At 34.1% G+C, this 14273-nt stretch overlaps 1 protein-coding gene across 4 annotated transcripts in view; it reads left to right on the plus strand.

Annotated features, from left to right (window-relative positions):
- Positions 1-14273, plus strand: part of ETV1 (ETS variant transcription factor 1) — a 101914-nt gene that overhangs the window by 64210 nt on the left and 23431 nt on the right. For all 4 annotated transcript variants that reach the window (XM_055134047.1, XM_055134046.1, XM_055134045.1 and 1 more), the window contains one exon: positions 662-909. In XM_055134047.1, the coding sequence (XP_054990022.1) occupies positions 662-909 (248 nt within the window). The remainder of the gene's footprint in view (positions 1-661; positions 910-14273) is intronic.

Below are 14273 nucleotides of genomic sequence, written 5' to 3' on the forward strand. Positions count from 1 at the left end.
GAATACAAAGTTAATTACAATACTATTCAGAATTTGAGAAACATGCACATCTGTAGAGGCTTAGGGGGAATTTTTTCCACTTTTTTCTTTCATAATTGACTGGGATCCCATAATTAATTGTAAAAGAAATGAAAATTAAATTTAAAAAGTGTTTTTTTAATTTGGTTCAGGTTTTTTGTTTGCTGATACAATCTCATCAAAGAATCTGCCCATTTATATCAGACTTTTTGTTATCTTTGTTTTGTATTTAATATGTATATGCATGTATATACATATAGATACATATGTATGTTATATATTTATGTAATAATTTGAGATCATCATCATGGAAAATTTAGTAAATGATCCAATTTAACAGTTTACCTGTTAAAAGAATCTGTTCTACTATCCTATTGAAATCACACATTTAACTTACTGCAATATACAACAGTGGTGGTGGCAGGAACTATTTAAAAGGGTTATATAACTTATGTTATGATTTGAATAAAATCCACAGTGCCACTGACCCAGATAAAAAAAAAATTTAGTCTTTCTTAAAGGTTTATACTTCTGGTCAGTAGATATCTTGTTCTTCAACCAAGCAGTTAAAAAAATTGTATCAGAATTTTAAAAACAATGGCATGTTAGCATTTTAATTGAAACATGCCTTCTTATTTCCCAGATTTCGTCGCCAACTTTCTGAGCCTTGTAATTCCTTTCCTCCTCTGCCAACGATGCCAAGGGAAGGACGTCCTATGTATCAACGACAAATGTCTGAACCAAACATCCCCTTCCCACCTCAAGGCTTTAAGCAGGAGTATCATGACCCGGTGTATGAACATAACACCATGGTTGGTGGAGCAGCCAGCCAAAGCTTCCCCCCTCCGCTGATGATCAAACAGGAGCCCAGAGATTTTGCATATGACTCAGGTAGGTCCCTGCTTTAATGGAGTAACATTTAGGAGATTTTATTTGCACGTCACTTTGGTTTTCCTTTTTGTGGTGGAGGTGGCACACCTGGCAGTGCTCAAGGCGTACTCCTGACAGACTCAGGGAGCCATAGGGGGTGCTGGGGATTGAATCTGGTCAGTCTTGTGAAACCCAAGTGCCATAGTGTCTGTACAGTTCCTCCTGCTCCTCACCCTTTTTTTTTTTCAGTGTTTGCATCAGACTGGGTGGCTCATCACCACATTTTTGGTGTGTAATTTTCTGATTCTATCCTAGTCGAATCTTTCTCTGTATGTGAAGGGTAAGACTACCAAACCATTTTTACATGACTCAGTAATTGAATGAGTGTATAGAAGTGAAATCAGGTCAAAGAGAATTGCAATTAGCAAAATTACATATTCTTGGCCTAAGAGAATGACGCTGTCATTATTTTTCTGATTCTGTGCTTTTTTTTCATTTGTTGTAAAACTGTTCACTAACGGTAGCAGTGTAGCACTGTTGTCCCATTGTTCATGTATTTGCTTGAGCGGGCACCAGTAACGTCTCAATTGTGAGACTTGTTACTGTTTTTGGCATACTGAATATACCATCGGTAGCTTGCCAGGCTCTAATGTTCTTTTGTGTTCTATCACATTGCTTTAAATTTTGTGTTTATTTTTCCACATTATTGGTGAATGATATGCATAATAGCAAAAGTTATGCATATCATTCACCTGGTTTACTCATGCAGCTTATCTGCATTTTTCATTTTAGAGCTCACCTTTATTTAAACTTACTGAACTAGGAATACTGCACAAAGTAGTATTTTAAGATCCAGAGGGGTGGGTTCCAAAAAAGTAAGTAGTACTTTATATTTATATTCCAAATATAACCAACTACTTTGCCAACATTTGACGTTGAGATTTTAAAAAAAAATGACTCATTACTATTTCTTTGGCTATAATCTTGAACTTAGAACAGTTTTTCACACATATCGAGAATTTTAAAAACACTTGTATGAAATCAAGCTCCTGTTCATGAGAAGGTTAGTGTGTACCTACAAGACACTATTGACATGTTTACTGTATTAAAATAGTATGGTGTGGTAGACATGGAAATATTTTTAAATAATATAATTTCTTTTGGCTGGATAGAAAGTTATAGAATCTTTAAGTTTTGCTGATGAAACAAAACTGTCTCTAGGTCTTAAGTTTCCAGTTTTGTTAAAATTACCTGATTTATTGGGAATTGCCCTTAAATCTATCAATAGAGAGTCTTATACCATAGAACCTCTCTCAGGCCATTCTTTAATTTCACACTGCCTTACTGTGCCAGAACACTGAGGACTAAGAGGAAGCACGCATCTACTGCTAAATAGTGTGTCAATCCAGGACTCATGACATCCTGCCCAGCTGATAATAGCTCTACTTCAGAGTTTTAGTGGGTTCTTTTTATTTTATTTATTTTGGGTTGGGGCCACACCTAGTCTTACCACAGACTTGCCACTGTCTCTGTATTCAGGGATCACTCCTGGCTGTGTTCAGGGGCCAATATGTGATGCCTGGGATTGAATCCCAGGTCAACCCCATGGAAGGCAAGCATCCTGCCTTCTTTACTATTGCTCCAGCTTCTAGTATGTTCTTTTTAGATCCAGTTTGCGTAAGACAGAGAACTCTGTCCCAATGTCTGTACTTCGGTTCAAGGAAGTGGTCGAGAGGCAGCTGTTTATAGGAGGATGAGACTGGACCCTGGTTGTTTTCATTTGATGGAAAGAGGGTTTCTGTCCTTATGAAGAACTCTAATGAAGTTGCACACTTAAGGCTTTGTCTAATCTAATTATCTCTCAAAGACACTGCTTCCAATTCCCATACTGAACATAGGTCTTCAAAAACGAATTTGGGGTGACATAATTCACTCAGTTCACCACAGTTTCGGATCCCATTTTAGGAACCAACCAAGATAGTACTAAGTTTAGGTGCTTGTCTTGCACATGGCTGATCCTGGTTTGATCCACTACATAAGACTCTCTGAGCACTACCAAGAATCACCCCTGTGCAGAGATCCAGGGGAAAGCCCTGGGAACCACTAGGTGTGGTCTCCTAAGAAAGAAAATAATAATTAAAAATTATTAAATGTTAATTTTGATTTACTTCTCTCCCCTCTAAATAGATTTTGTAACATCTTTGAATTCTAATTTATTATCATGAATGACATACAGCTAGATTTTACATAAGCAGTTAGATAAAGAAGATGTATATTCTGTTGTGGTTAGAATGTAACAATATTGCCTGTGCCTATGAAATATTAATCTTTGGGTATGGGAAGGTATTTTACTAGCAACCTAACTGTTATAAACTGTTGACCCTATTGATATACTATAATTTCAAAAGTGTGAACTCTATCAGATATTTTGCTTTGTTGTTTTTAGATCTTTTATTTTTACTGAGAGCACATTAAAAACTGCCTTTTAAGGAAGTCTAATATATCACTGCGTCACACATTTCTTTTTTTGTTCACGTACTGCTGCTGAACAATTGCCACAGTTTGAAACTGTTTTATTCTAAAACAATAGAAGAATACTTCATAGTTTAACCTGCATCAATATCTAAAGGGACAGTTATTGACCTCCTTTCAGAAGGTCTCTAGGACACTATTGCTTAATTTAATATAACATAAATGTTGTGAAAATAAAAAAAAATTTGGTAAGTAAAAAGGCAGCATGATTATACTCTAATAAAGCCTGACATTAATTATGACATGGGAAATGGAAGGCCTATTAGTTATAATTATAATTACAGGAATGCAATTTTAACTGCCGATTATTTAAGCTAAAAAATGCAAAATATTATGCTAGTAGGGTAGACATTTTTATTCCAGAGAAAAGAAAAAACTATTAGAAGACACAGATAAAAACTGATATTTAGGGCTAATTTGGTGAGCCAGCATAGTGTCATCATGATTGATTATATATTATGATACTAACTTTTAAACAACCTAATAATTCAGTTGTTATATTTTATACTCCTTCTACTCTTTCATAGATTAACAGAGCTTTATAAATTAACTTTTAAGTCAGGTAAGGTTATAATTAAAACTTGTTTTAGGAGCCGGAGCGATAGCACAGCGGGTAGGGCGTTTGCCTTGCACGCGGCCGACCCGGGTTCGATCCCTGGCATCCCATATGGTCCCCCAAGCACCGCAGGAGTAATTCCTGAGTGCAAAGCCAGGAGTAACCCCTGAGCATTGCTGGGTGTGACCCAAAAAGCAAAAAAAAAAATAAAAATAAATAAATTAATATAAACGTTTGGGTGGTGATTCTTGGTTTGTTATTTGGTTGTTATTTCCTGAATCCAAAATGATTTCTTGACCCAGTGACTTGGTGACTTATCAGCAGTGCCTTATGTAATGTCCAATATTCCTAGGAGCATGGTAACTTCCCATCTTAATGCTTATATATGAGATTTTTCATGTCCAGAATGCCTATTGAGGCTCATGCTTTACCTACTTATAACAACTTAATTTGGTAGAGTTGTATGTATTGCTGGATGATTGACATTTTGTTTTAGTTCATTTTATTTTATTTTTCATAGCTCAGGTAGTTGGCACCTTAAAATGACAGTTTATTTCAAGAAAATGTTAGCACACAATATTCATTCATGTGTTTTGCTGGAGTGTTATCACTCTGAGGAATGTATCCTAAGAAATGAAAGATACTTAATGGGTATATAAGAGGAATAGAAGGATTGAGGGAGATAGAACTATAAATATACAGGAAATAACTGATGTGTTTATATAACAGTAATATTAAATCATTAAAAGTTAGGACTATTTGTTTTGGTTTTAGTGTTGGGATCACTTCTAGCAGAGTGCAGGGGACCTTGGTATCAAAATCATGACTTCTACTTTTAAAGCATTTACTCTAGCCTATTGAGCTATCTCTCTGACTCAGAAGCCAGATGTTTAAAGTGAGACTATTTGGTTAAAAAAGACAAGAAAAATATGTAAGACATGAGTCACAGAAATTACGACCTCATATATAAATGCCAAATGGAGAATGACATAGGCTTTTTCATTTTGTGTATAATGTTTCATTTTGTGTTTCATTTATTTTAATAAAATTATATACCACTTTTGTGATTAGACAGTATACATATTATAATTTTAAATATCAATAGATTCAGTGTTGCAAAAGAGAAATGTACAGGTCATTTGTAAATTTCTAACTTGTAAATTTCTAACTTGTAAATTAGAATTCTGAGAATTTCAATATAATTTATAGGTTGCAGACTTACCTAATTTTATTAGTTTATGTCCCAAGGCTGCTTTGGAGAAGGGAGAGTGTGTATACATGGCCTGTTGAGTTTCATGTTCATTTCATCATACTACTTGCAGCCCCATTGTTTGTGCTATGTTTCTTTGCACTTTGCGTGTATGAAAAAATCTAAATGTAGTTGCTGCTTGGGTGGATACTATATCGATAAGGTGTTTCTAGCCCTCAGTTCCTACTTAGTGACTCATTAATTTAAAAGACACCTCCCAGCCATGTGGTAGAGAATGCTTAAGATGCAAATGAAAGGGGGAAGATAAACTTTTCAGGGAGTTTTCTGAAATTAGATAAGGTGGAAAAGTGAGCTTCAGAGAGGAGGGAGTATTAGATGTGAGTGGGGCAGGAGGGGGTGGGTGGAAAGTGTTTCCATCTTGTGTTTGCTAAAGAAAGTGTTTTTGTGTATTTTAGTGGTTTATTTTAGTGCTACTAATACTAGTCTGGATGAGGCTATCTTTCAATTTGGATTCATAGGAACTGTGGTTACAAATAATGTTAACACTATTTAAAATTGGGAAATAAATGTAAGTTATTTCACAGAATCCTAAATCTTTACCCTCATGATATTTCTTGAAGCTCATCTAGTTCAAATACCTTCTTTCCACCGCCAATCTTACAGACAAAATATATGACCAATCAATTTATGTGAAATAACCTACTAGAACTAAGATTTTTTCATTCATACTTTAGCACACAGTTTTGTCCGATATCTTTTATCTAATTAGAAAAAGAAAAGTGTCATAATACCCAGTTTGTATGCATGTATCATTGGATATGTGGTCCTAACTTTCAAAGAAGCATACTCTTTTGAATAATAAAAAGAAAAAAAGGGGGGAGGGGGAAGGAAAAAGGAGAAAAAAAAGAAAAAAAATAAAATTCTGAGACCCGCAGATTTGATGACCCCAGGTTTGATTCCTGACACCACATTTCAAAAAAAGTGTACAGCTCTGATCCAAGGCAATATGAGTATTTATTTTCAGGCCTCAGATGTCCTTTGCCTGATTTGTGAGAAATATATTTTGATTGTTAGGTATTTATTGTTTTCATACAGCAAAATATAGAGAACCATATAGCATTTCTAATGAAAGGTACTTGATTTCCTTTTGGAAAACATGTAGACAGTGTCAAGATTTGAGATTATCAAAGGAGTAGAAAAGCGACTTTTCCTACAAGTTATTCAGGAGAAGATTGAATTAAAAGAAAACAAATTAATGTAAAGTAATGGCTTATCTGACACCAAAATCATTTGGTTCAAACATGGAGTTTGAATCTTGATATTGGATTTTTTTGGCCATTGTTAAAATCTGTGGTAGCCAAATTGCTTAAAATTGGACAGAACAGTATTTTTCATTTATCTCTTCATTTATTTTTGTTTTGTTTTTCGGTCACAACCGGCAGTGTTCTAGGTTTACTCCTGGCTCTGTACTCAGGAATTACTCCTGGCAGTGCTCGGGTGACCATATGGGATGCCAGGGATTAGACACTGGTTGGCTGTGTACAAGGCAAAAGCACCTTACCCACTGTGCTGTTGCTCTAGCCTGTGAACAGTGTTTGTTAAACTTTTGTTCGTAGAACTTTTTTTTTGACAGAAATTTCATGGAGAACTGCAAATATATTAAACAGATGTCAGGAAAATTCACATTTTGAACAAGTATAACTCGGACCTCTTTGTACTTTTAAAATGTGATTTAAAATAATTAAAGGATATCTATTGTTCACCTAAGCAAGTGTCCCCATATTTATTTTGTACTTTCTTTTTTAAATCATCACTTTAGAGCTATAATGAAGGCTAGCCAAGAAACTTTTTTATGAAAGAATGATCTGTACTCAGCATGTAGAAATATGATATGTAAGCAGCAAAAGGATGAAGCAAATGCTTCTGAAAATTTACATCATGTTAGCTATATTAAAACTAGGAATATGTTTAGGTTTCACCAGGCAGAGTTCACATAAATCTAGCCTGAACATTAGGACAGAGCTTCCCAAATTTAATTGGCCTCCTGTGTTCTTTTCAGGGAAAACAAACATCACTCTGCATCCTCCTAGAAATACACATTTTCATGCAAACAGAAAGCCTCCCCTCTTGAAGGTACTACCCCTGTCTTTTCCATGAATGTGTCTACCCTCCTGACTGGACAATTAGTGGAGCACTGTTCTTCTGCAGACTGTTTTTCCTAATCACAACCTCTTTTGCCCACAAAATTTTTATGTGATCCTGAGTTTATGAACTAGGCATACAAAGCAAATATCTACTGACAATGATATTTGTTTTGATAGTACATTTTCATTTTATATTACATTTTTCTGTATCCCCACTCCCACCCCCAAACAAGCATATATATTATTTTTACCCAAATGGGATTGCAGCCCACGTATTCAAGAAACTTTGTGTATAGTTTTCAGTATTCCTACTACTCTGAAATGGCACGAGAGAAGTATCTTTATGTTAGAAGTGTCATTTTTTGTAAATTGTGGTTATACCCAATCCTTTTCAGCATTGTTTGTGATTTCCCTTGCAGGATTTGTAATAATACTCTCAAGCAAGTTATGGGATCATTGGTTTAATAACAGATTAAGAAGATAATTTTTCTGCCCCCTCATAGGAATACAAATAGAGATTCATTGGTTTAAGCACATTTATCAGGGTCCTTTTATGTAAAGATCCTAAAAGGACACATTGGAGGCATATATATATATATATATGTATATATATATATATATGTATATATATATATATATATATATATATATAGGTTGTTGACTGTTTTCTCTATGACTTCAGGTCATTGAAGGAGAGCAGCATTTAGGAGTTAAGAAAAAAGCGATAGATAAGTGAACAAACCAATTATATGATTGGGAGTGTTCGGTACCAATAGTTACAAACCATTCATACTTTTTTCTCCCCCTAAGAACTGTCAGCATTTTTAAGCATTATCATATTTAGTAGTTTCTAGAACAGCAGTGATTATAGCTCCATAAACGGTGCCTTTTTGTGGTTGACATTTAACCTTCCTAAAGGTCAAACCTTGGCCCTAATTCATTACGAACATCTTTTGCTGATGGCCCGAATGCATTTTCTCCTGAAAAAGGGCAGTCATTTTTTTTCACTTCTAATTTTAAAGCTATTTACAAAAATTTAAGTCTTAAAGTACTGAAGTATTAAAAAAATGAGTTATTGATGGTTCAAAATATGTTATCATCTTAACTTCCTCTTGCATCTAAAGATAATTTTCTTATACTCAGCAATGATATGTGGACTAGTAGACCACTGTAGCTCTTGATTTTTATATTCCTTCATTGTGAATAATGGCAGTGGTATCTTCCTAATTGATTTTATTATAATAAAGGTCATAAATTGATCTCAAAATTTTGTATTGCTTTTTTGTTGTTTAGTCTTTTCATATTTATTTTCATTTGTTTTTGAGTAAATATAGCAAATCCTCTAAAACAGTACTCTGGTCTACTATATTAGTTTTTCTAAGAAATACTTAAATATGTTCTGAATCTACAGTTACAGTAAGTGGCATTGGCTAGTGATTTGATTTGAGAATTGAGACTACAGTCTGGATTTACTCTTTATGCATTAACATGGGTCAAATGGACAGGGACTGCATTTTAAGTCAGTAATGGAAGGCTGAAGTCTGTCTTAAACCAATCATATCAGTTTTACCCATGACTGATTGATCCCTAGGGGCAGAGCCCTGTAAGCATTTCTCTTACATGAATGGACTCTATAGAGCCTGGAGTTTCATTCATAAAATGGGAACTGAAAGGAAACACACATACGCGCGCGCACGCACTCACGCGCGCACACACACACACACACACACACACACACACACACACACATTCTGTCTCTGGAATGTCCATTTATACAACGCTGAAGGGTATAGTGTTCCATCAGCTGCTGCTTTTGCCAGTTGACTGGAAATAATGATAAATGCTCATTGGTCCTGCTTGCATGTAACCTGACACTATTTATGGCTCTGCAGTATTCTTAATGTATAGTGAATGAGAAGACAACATTCTCAAATCAGAAACATAAACAGGAACTGGTGGGTCTGAATTCCATTCAAATATGTCATTTCAGCCACACAGTGTTTGTCTAACTTGGATTTTACAGGCAGGAAAGGGGGAAGGGAGAGATAATCTGTTTGTGAGTTGTACTTGGATGGAAATATAAAAGAGGAGGAGAAACTAGAGAGGAAAGAGGAACATACTTTTATAGTATGGGATTTTTTTTTGTTTCATTTAAAAGAAACAACTAGAATGTTTGTGCCGGTACAACTTTCCAGTATGTTAAAGTCAACAGACAAGTGTTTTCATATGTGCAACTGAGATTTGAAATTAAATGAACCTATTTTAAAGTATGTTTGTATCTCATCGTGTGTGTGATTTGTGAATTGATATGAAAAAGGAGATATGTATCTTTTTTTAAGAATATATACATATGTGAGTAAACATAGATTTAAAATACTGGTATTGAATTATTTTTCTACTAAAATAATGTTCTTAAATGAGTTAACTGATAGTCTAAAGGAAGCAGGGGGAACTTTATTTCACATTTTTTACATCAGATGGGAATAATATAAGTAGAACTAATTTTAAGAACTTTTTTCATGTTAAGTAGAAGAACATATATGTATTTTTTTTTAATTTCTGAGGAGCAAGATGAAATTCCCGAATAAATTTTTTATATAGTCTGGAAAATTTTACAAGATGTGATATTATTAAAAGTTCAACGTGAAAAATAAGGAAACAAAACTGCAGACATGACAAGGGTGTGTCACTGTAATTTGTTTACTGTTCACTTAAATTTCAAAAAGTTTCTTGAACTCTCCATTTGGTGACCCTTCTTTTCAGTGAGTGCCCTACAGTCCAGTCCTTCATAAACAAGGTTTTGTTTCTCTAAACATGAAAAAAAAATAAAACCACTTTGTATAATGCTATAATGTTTTACAGAATCCTTGGCCTGATACTTATTTACTTTAGCATTTTGAGCCTCTTTTCCCTTATTTATAAAGAGGTGAATAATTTTTCACCCTTTGTTTTTGTAAGTTCTGTTATGTTTGCTAGTTTAGTGAAACATTAATTTTAGTCTAGGCCTAAGAAGATTTCCACTGGTTTGATTTTATCTTGAATTCTAGAAATTTCTGTAAAGATTGCCTATCTTTGAATAAGATGCTGTAGTTTTATTTTTTGCCCTCCTCATGCTTGCAAATAGTCTTTTGGTGTTAGATTATAAAACAAAGCAGGAAAGATGTTTTTATGTTAAAATAATCATATTGCATAAGGTTGGCTGTATATTGTACGGTTATACTCATTTTGACATAGGCAATAACACTGACCTTACTAGTTTAATTCAAATTCAGAGCAGATACAATAATTCATCTGAATATTGTGGTGATCCAAAGAGAGGTGAATAAAGGGGATATTTCTTCATTCTTGATGTATGTGTTTAAATCACAGATTCCAGAAGGCTACAGCTCGGGTTTGAAGTTCAGCTTCAAAATTTCCACGCTTTAGAAATTTTCAGTGATGCATCTTAACTCCTATTCATTCTTAGAATATAATAATATGGAACAAATAGCCAAAGTTAAAAATTGTGCTTAAAATGTTATTTGTAACTTAAGTAAAATCACCCACAGACTTGTAACAGTTTATAAAATGAAGAGCTAATCTTGTTTGAATGTGGGTATTTTTTGCATAGGATTCATTCTTTAAAAACCCCAGAAACTTACGAGAGACTTGAGTGATTTCATAGGTAAAATTCTAGAGTCAATTTATGTAATGTAGCCTTCAAGTTTTAATAGTTGCTGAACACCTGTAACCGTTACTTACTATTTTTTAGATTTTTGCAAATAATATGCAGATTATATGAAGACCAATACAGTTTACTATTTGTCGTTAAAGTCAACTAACAGTAGATCCAATAGACCTAAGCAACAGTGTAAGAAATTTATGTGCATTTTAATGAACTTAATATGCATAGTCTATTGTCAATGTTAATGAGAAATTTTCCATCTAAATATTAAGTATTACTGAATTTGTTATAACCTTAGGATTTCAGACAATTTCAATTTTTCTTTTTCACATGAGAGTTGTGATTTACTCACAAAGTTTATGCCTGACTACAAATAGGCTTAAAATTTTTACCTTGTTTGTTTGGGGACCATATGTGGTGAAGCCCAGAACTTGTTTTTGGCTCTCTACTTAGGGAACCACTCAGTACATCAGTATTGTAACTGGGTCTTTTAAAGGCAAAGGATACATCCAGCCTGTTGAGCTATTGCTACGGCCCGAAAATATGATATTTTGCTGGTATTCTTGGTTCTTAAGTCATTCAGACATCTTAATACTTAATGCTTAATAATTCAGATATCTTACATTTAAGAGCTTATTACTTTTAGAATATTTCTTCCATGGAGAGATCATATGAGTATAAAAACTGTTCTCCTGCCAATTTTCTTTTTAGGCAACTTTATAAATATAATTCTCTCAGCTACGTGAAATCTTTTTAACAAGGATCATCATCTTGAATGACATTTGTGTCATTTGTCCTTGGTACAACTCAGTATTTCTTTAGATAATCGACATTAAACTGCAGGTACATACAATTCATACATATACATTTTTTTAATCATGTACTTGATGCATTCAGATTTATTTCTTTGGGCATTTCATATGTCATATCTTCTACCATCATCAACGTATGGCATGGAGATTTAGTTATGATTTTGCCACATCATCTTCATAAGCAGTTAAGAAGACTGTTAGTTCATCTTTGCACACTCATTTGCCAAATCACATTCCATTACAATGTTAAAACTATTACTCCTATTTACAGAGATTCTCCATGAATGCTTCATTATCAAACTGATTACTGCTACAGGAATTAAACCAGAATCTTCAAATGAAAAAGATATTTCTCACCCTTGTTCCTAATGTACAATTATAAAGCCACTCCACGTTTGCACACTATTTGATTGCAATTTCAACAAACGGTAGAAATCTCAGTTATTGGGAGCAAATATTTTCTCTCTAATCTGACCTGATGTAATGTCTAGAGAATAAGCCAACTATTTTCTCCTTTACTCTATATTGTCCTGCGGCAGCAAATATGCCATTTGGAGCAATATTTACAGGGCTCTTTTGGTGCAAATTCATGGCAATACTTTTTCTTCAAAAACTTTGTATAGCTTCTCAGTATTGTTTTCTAATGTACATTTAAAATGCAAGTTTGGAGACAGAGGAAACCAACATTTTTGTTTCACAGTTGCATATCTCAGTTTATACAAGTGTTAATAAATATGAAGACAAGTTAAATTGGGTAGTTTGGGGTATTAGTATACTGTCTTTTTTCTTAACTTCCCCTATATTTAATAGTTCATTGTGATGACAGTAGTGCTTTGCTGTTTTGAATTTTTGTAGTATATTAAATCAGCTTTCATCACCATGAACTCGTCTGTGACAAATTATAGGCAGTTAAGTTTCTGCAAGCTGATTTGGTCCAGTACTAATGCCATGTTGTATTGCTCTTTGGTGCACAAGCTTCAAAATAATAAAAATCCTTTGTCCTAAATTAAATTTACATAATTCGATTTACAGACTGAATTAATAATTTTCAACCAGAATCATTTAAGAGAAAATATATGTGGTTAATACTATTTTTTTAAAAGCTGAAGAGGTACTCTTCTTTTTGAAAGGTTTTCAAAAATAGTTCTATTCCTGTAAACTTTAAATACCATACTTTATAAAATAAGTTTTAAAGCAATATATTTTTAAGCGGCATGGTGGGCAGGGAAAGGGCTCACTAGGCATACTAAGAGCTAACTTTCGGCTCTCTGTTTTAGGATCACTCCTTTTGGTGCTTGGGGGACCATACCCTGTTTTGGAAATCAAATAGGACTCAGCTGTGTTCAAAAAAAGCACCTTATGCCTTGTGCTGTCTCTCTGGCTCATCAGTCATCTAATTTCTAATGCCACAGGTTAATAGATTTGCAAAGAATATTACAGCTTAAATATGTCAATATCCAACAAATTCACATTCTCAATACTAATGATTTTGGAATACCAAATTAGTATATGAATGAAATTTATTTACTTACACAGTTATTTCTAGTTTTAAGTACTGTCTTCCATTCACTTTAAGTGTTTGTGATGTTCACTTAAAAATAGGTTCTGCCATTAGTAATAAGTACCATATATTTTATTTTTATACATACTGTATAGAGACTTTAGAAATTTTGGCAAGTTCCTGACTTGTCATACTCTTTCCCTGCAATGTATTCACAGGGGCCAGAGCTATCATACAGCAGGCATGGTACCTGCCTTGTGCAGGGCTGACCTGGCTTCTACTGCCAGCAACCCATATGGTCTCCTGAATCATGCAAAGAGTGACTTCTAGGCACAGAGTCAGACGTAGGCCCTCAGCGTAGCTGGGCGTGACTCAAAAACCAAAGCAAAATAAAAAAACAATATTTCCACAGGTATTCATATATTATTCCTATTTTGTAGGTATGGGGAATGAGAGTTAAAGATGATCATTGGCAGAATTGCATATTGCTACAAAATATCAAACCTGAAACTCAAAACCAGTTTTACTAGATGACCAAGGACACATTTGTAATCAAGGCTATTCTAATGGTCCTAAGATTATAATCTATGAACACAGGGAAAAAAATAACAGTGTAAGCATGTTGTCATCTTGAGGGCCAGAGAGATAAGACAGTGGGTGAGATGCACTTGCCTAGCATCTATCAGTCATATTTGATCCTTGACACTCCACTTTGTATCCTAAGCCTGGTTAGGAATAATCCTGGACAAATCAAGGAGTAAGCCTAAAGCAGAAGCTAAAAATAAATCAGTAAAATTGAGAGGGAGAGAAGCATGCTGTCATTAAATGTTAGTGCATAGGTTAAACTAAAATTTTTTATTACTGAATTTTATGTTTCATTCCATGAAAAACAGAAGTGAATACATACGCAATGCTTCAGATTCCTGCCACAAAACATTTTCCTTTGAAGTTGCCGCTTACTTTGTT

The sequence above is a fragment of the Sorex araneus genome, chromosome 1 (assembly GCF_027595985.1).
Source record: "Sorex araneus isolate mSorAra2 chromosome 1, mSorAra2.pri, whole genome shotgun sequence".
NCBI lineage: Eukaryota > Metazoa > Chordata > Mammalia > Eulipotyphla > Soricidae > Sorex > Sorex araneus.